At 46.0% G+C, this 2,924-nt stretch overlaps 1 protein-coding gene across 1 annotated transcript; it reads right to left on the reverse strand.

The window, feature by feature from the left end:
• Positions 1-1,128: 1,128 nt before the first annotated feature.
• Positions 1,129-2,916, reverse strand: LOC123176966 (uncharacterized; the record flags this gene model as incomplete). Its single annotated transcript, XM_044590961.1, has 1 exon — positions 1,129-2,916. A coding segment is annotated over one exon (1,788 nt), but the record flags the coding sequence as incomplete, so codon positions are not given.
• Positions 2,917-2,924: the final 8 nt, after the last annotated feature.

The raw sequence follows: 2,924 nt of genomic DNA on the forward strand, positions 1-2,924 counted from the left end.
AGACTCGCCTACAACTCTACTACAAGATGTTGAGATCACTACCAGTGAATGCTTCTTGTAGCTGAAGATTTCAGACATGCCATTTGATTTTGGTAGTAATTGCAAACGACCAACACAAACACGGAGGAAGCATATATTTCTCCCCAATGCCGTTAAGGTGATCAGACTTAAATAGTCACAGTTCAGTTCGACAAAAAATACTGCCTCTGTTTCTACATATAAGCATTTCAATACGGACTGCATATGGATGGAGTAGGAAATAAGCTCCCGGATCTACAATACAAGCAAAAATGAAAAACGCCAAATCTTTCTGCTGCTGCTGCTACCACCCCCAGCAGCTGTTGTTGGCAAATAGTTTTGCCACTTTTTTCTTTCCTTCTCCGGACTTGAGCAGAGATCAACCCAGTAACAAACTTGACGAATAATAGGCTTACGGGGACTAGGACATTGTCCCGGGAAACAATTTCTTTGTCTTCCACAGGGTCCAAATGATTGCAGCAAATCCCAACTTCCATACTGTCACACAAACTGTGACAGATTATATGTAACAGTTTGTGAAACCGACCAAACTGTGAATAATAGACACTTCTCTCTCATTAGAGAAAGAGAGATACATGAGCACAATTGCACAAATACGACCAAATTGGATGAGACAGAATACATGAATACAAACTGAGACCGCCAAAAGCAGAGTACAACTTCCGGTACGGCTGTTCTTGTATTCAGAGTCTATTATATTGTACTCACATACATAAATACATGAAAAGTGCTATTATTGTACTCAAAGGCAGGCTGTAATAATTTACCATTCAGCAACAGTCTTCATCCCTTTTTTGTTAGTGACTGCAAGAAAGTGCAATCACAATGAAGAAACTGTGTGGTCTTGTAGATCAAGTCACAGACTAGTAAATGGTTCTTATAGATAAGGTTCAGACATAGCACACACTAATAATGCAAATCAAGGATAGCAGGGAAATGACGACCAATTAAACGAGAGATAAAGGAGCACAACTACTAATCCAGAGATACATGAGTACAAAACAGAGACTGAAGGAGAGTACAGATTAGCTAGTGAGATAAAAAAGCATCATAATAAAGTTTATTGCAGAGGAATATGCATGGTAGTTTTCAAAGGAGAAGTGTCTTGAGATGCTTTTTGAGGACACTCTTTTCTGTATGTTCCGTGATGATCCATACGAGGGTCGTGAGCTCGCCACCATAGCTGAGCTGCTTGGCATGAGAATCCCTGCTGCACCGGAGGGACGCAAACATGAGCAGACGCACCCACACATCCAGGATGAACTCCAACATGCCTTCTGTGCCCCCAGGAAGTTCATTCGCCAAACCTGGAATCCAGTGTGCATGTCCTTTCAACATATGTTCCTCTGCTTTCATAATCATTCTTTCACCATACTTGGGCCGTGGACTTAGCAGCTTCCCAGCAAGTTGAGTTCCTGCCAAGATGCAAATACTAGCTGTGCGCTCGAGATGATTAGTAGTACTAACTACGAGGGTTCTAAGATGATCCTTGTGGTCCAGCATCCACATCGAAAGCTTCTCTTTCCCTGTATAACCACTGGAACTAGATTCCCTGGCCAGCATCTTAAGCAAACTGAGGGTTGTTTTGTACATGGTGTGGAACTTACGGCCTGGTAGCATGTTGTGGTTTGCAGTGGCGAGGAACATCATGTAATCTGACAACTCCTTGATCCCCTTCACATGTTCCTCGAGCACTCCTCCGATGATCTTCGGGCTGCACAAGAGGAAGATGTCTGTGGCAATGTGCCAGATAAGAATAACCTCTTGAAATTCAGGAGGAAAGGACATGTCTTCGTCTGACTGGTCAATAGTGCGAGCAGCTTTCTCGTCCATGTCAGGCCGTGCCCCATCATAGTTGGAACCGGTGTGGGCATGCCTCCGTAGATAAACTCGCTCATAAGCTTCAGGAAGGGCTCGATCATACCTCCGGTGATCAGTCTGTTGCTCATACAGTTCAGGCAGGGCTTGACCGTACATGAAATTGGCGTGACCAAGGCTCCAGTGATCAACTTGCTCGGAGTGAATGGGCATTGACTGTGCAGCTTGCACATTTTGTTCCAGATCAACAGGAGTGAGTCTCATACCGACAGGGTCCTTCTGACTGGGGTCAGGCAGCCCAGGAGGATCATCTTCCATATTGTCGACAAACTGCACTGCAGGAGCAAAAAACTGTGTGCATACGTGTTTTAACTTCAGCTCCCTGACATAGTCTGGACTCCTAAGGCCGCTCGGCTGATCTTCCCATCCAATCTTCTTCAGCAGTCCAAATCTGCTGTATAGGGTGTCCCAGCCACGAGTGCACTCAGACAACATGTTGCGCCCCTGGAACTTGCCCTGCCACCTCCTGTAGCTTTTCGGTTCCTTTGCACATTCACATGTCCCCAACCACATGGAGAGCCGGGAAAGACCCAGAGGCACGACAAACCGGCGGAGATTCTCCCATCTCTCCAGGCACCAAAATTCATGCTTCAACCAATTGTTTTGCATATGTTTGAAGTATGAATGTGTCCAGGCTGACGTTACTGCACTGAGCAAGCATCTCACATCAAGGAGGAAGGTCGTCACCAACAATACATAACTGATAACTGTATCTTCCGTCTTCAAGGAGTTCTTCAAGCCCTCTTTGCACTGGAGGCCAAACAGCAGGAGCGCGATGGCGGTAAGGAATGGCGAGGCCAGACGGATGGCGTAGCCATGCCAGGTGTGGACTACGGCTGCCTTGGTGTAGAGGATGTCATACATAAGGGAGAGTTCCATCTCCACCACCTTGCACATACTCTCCCATCTACCAGAGAACATGCTTATGCCGGTTTTATGATGACGCAGGTCCACCGGATAATCGGAAAAGGCACCCTTGCAAATATCGAACAGGTCGTGAGCAACCA

This window comes from Triticum aestivum, unplaced genomic scaffold (genome assembly GCF_018294505.1).
Source record: "Triticum aestivum cultivar Chinese Spring unplaced genomic scaffold, IWGSC CS RefSeq v2.1 scaffold13940, whole genome shotgun sequence".
NCBI lineage: Eukaryota > Viridiplantae > Streptophyta > Magnoliopsida > Poales > Poaceae > Triticum > Triticum aestivum.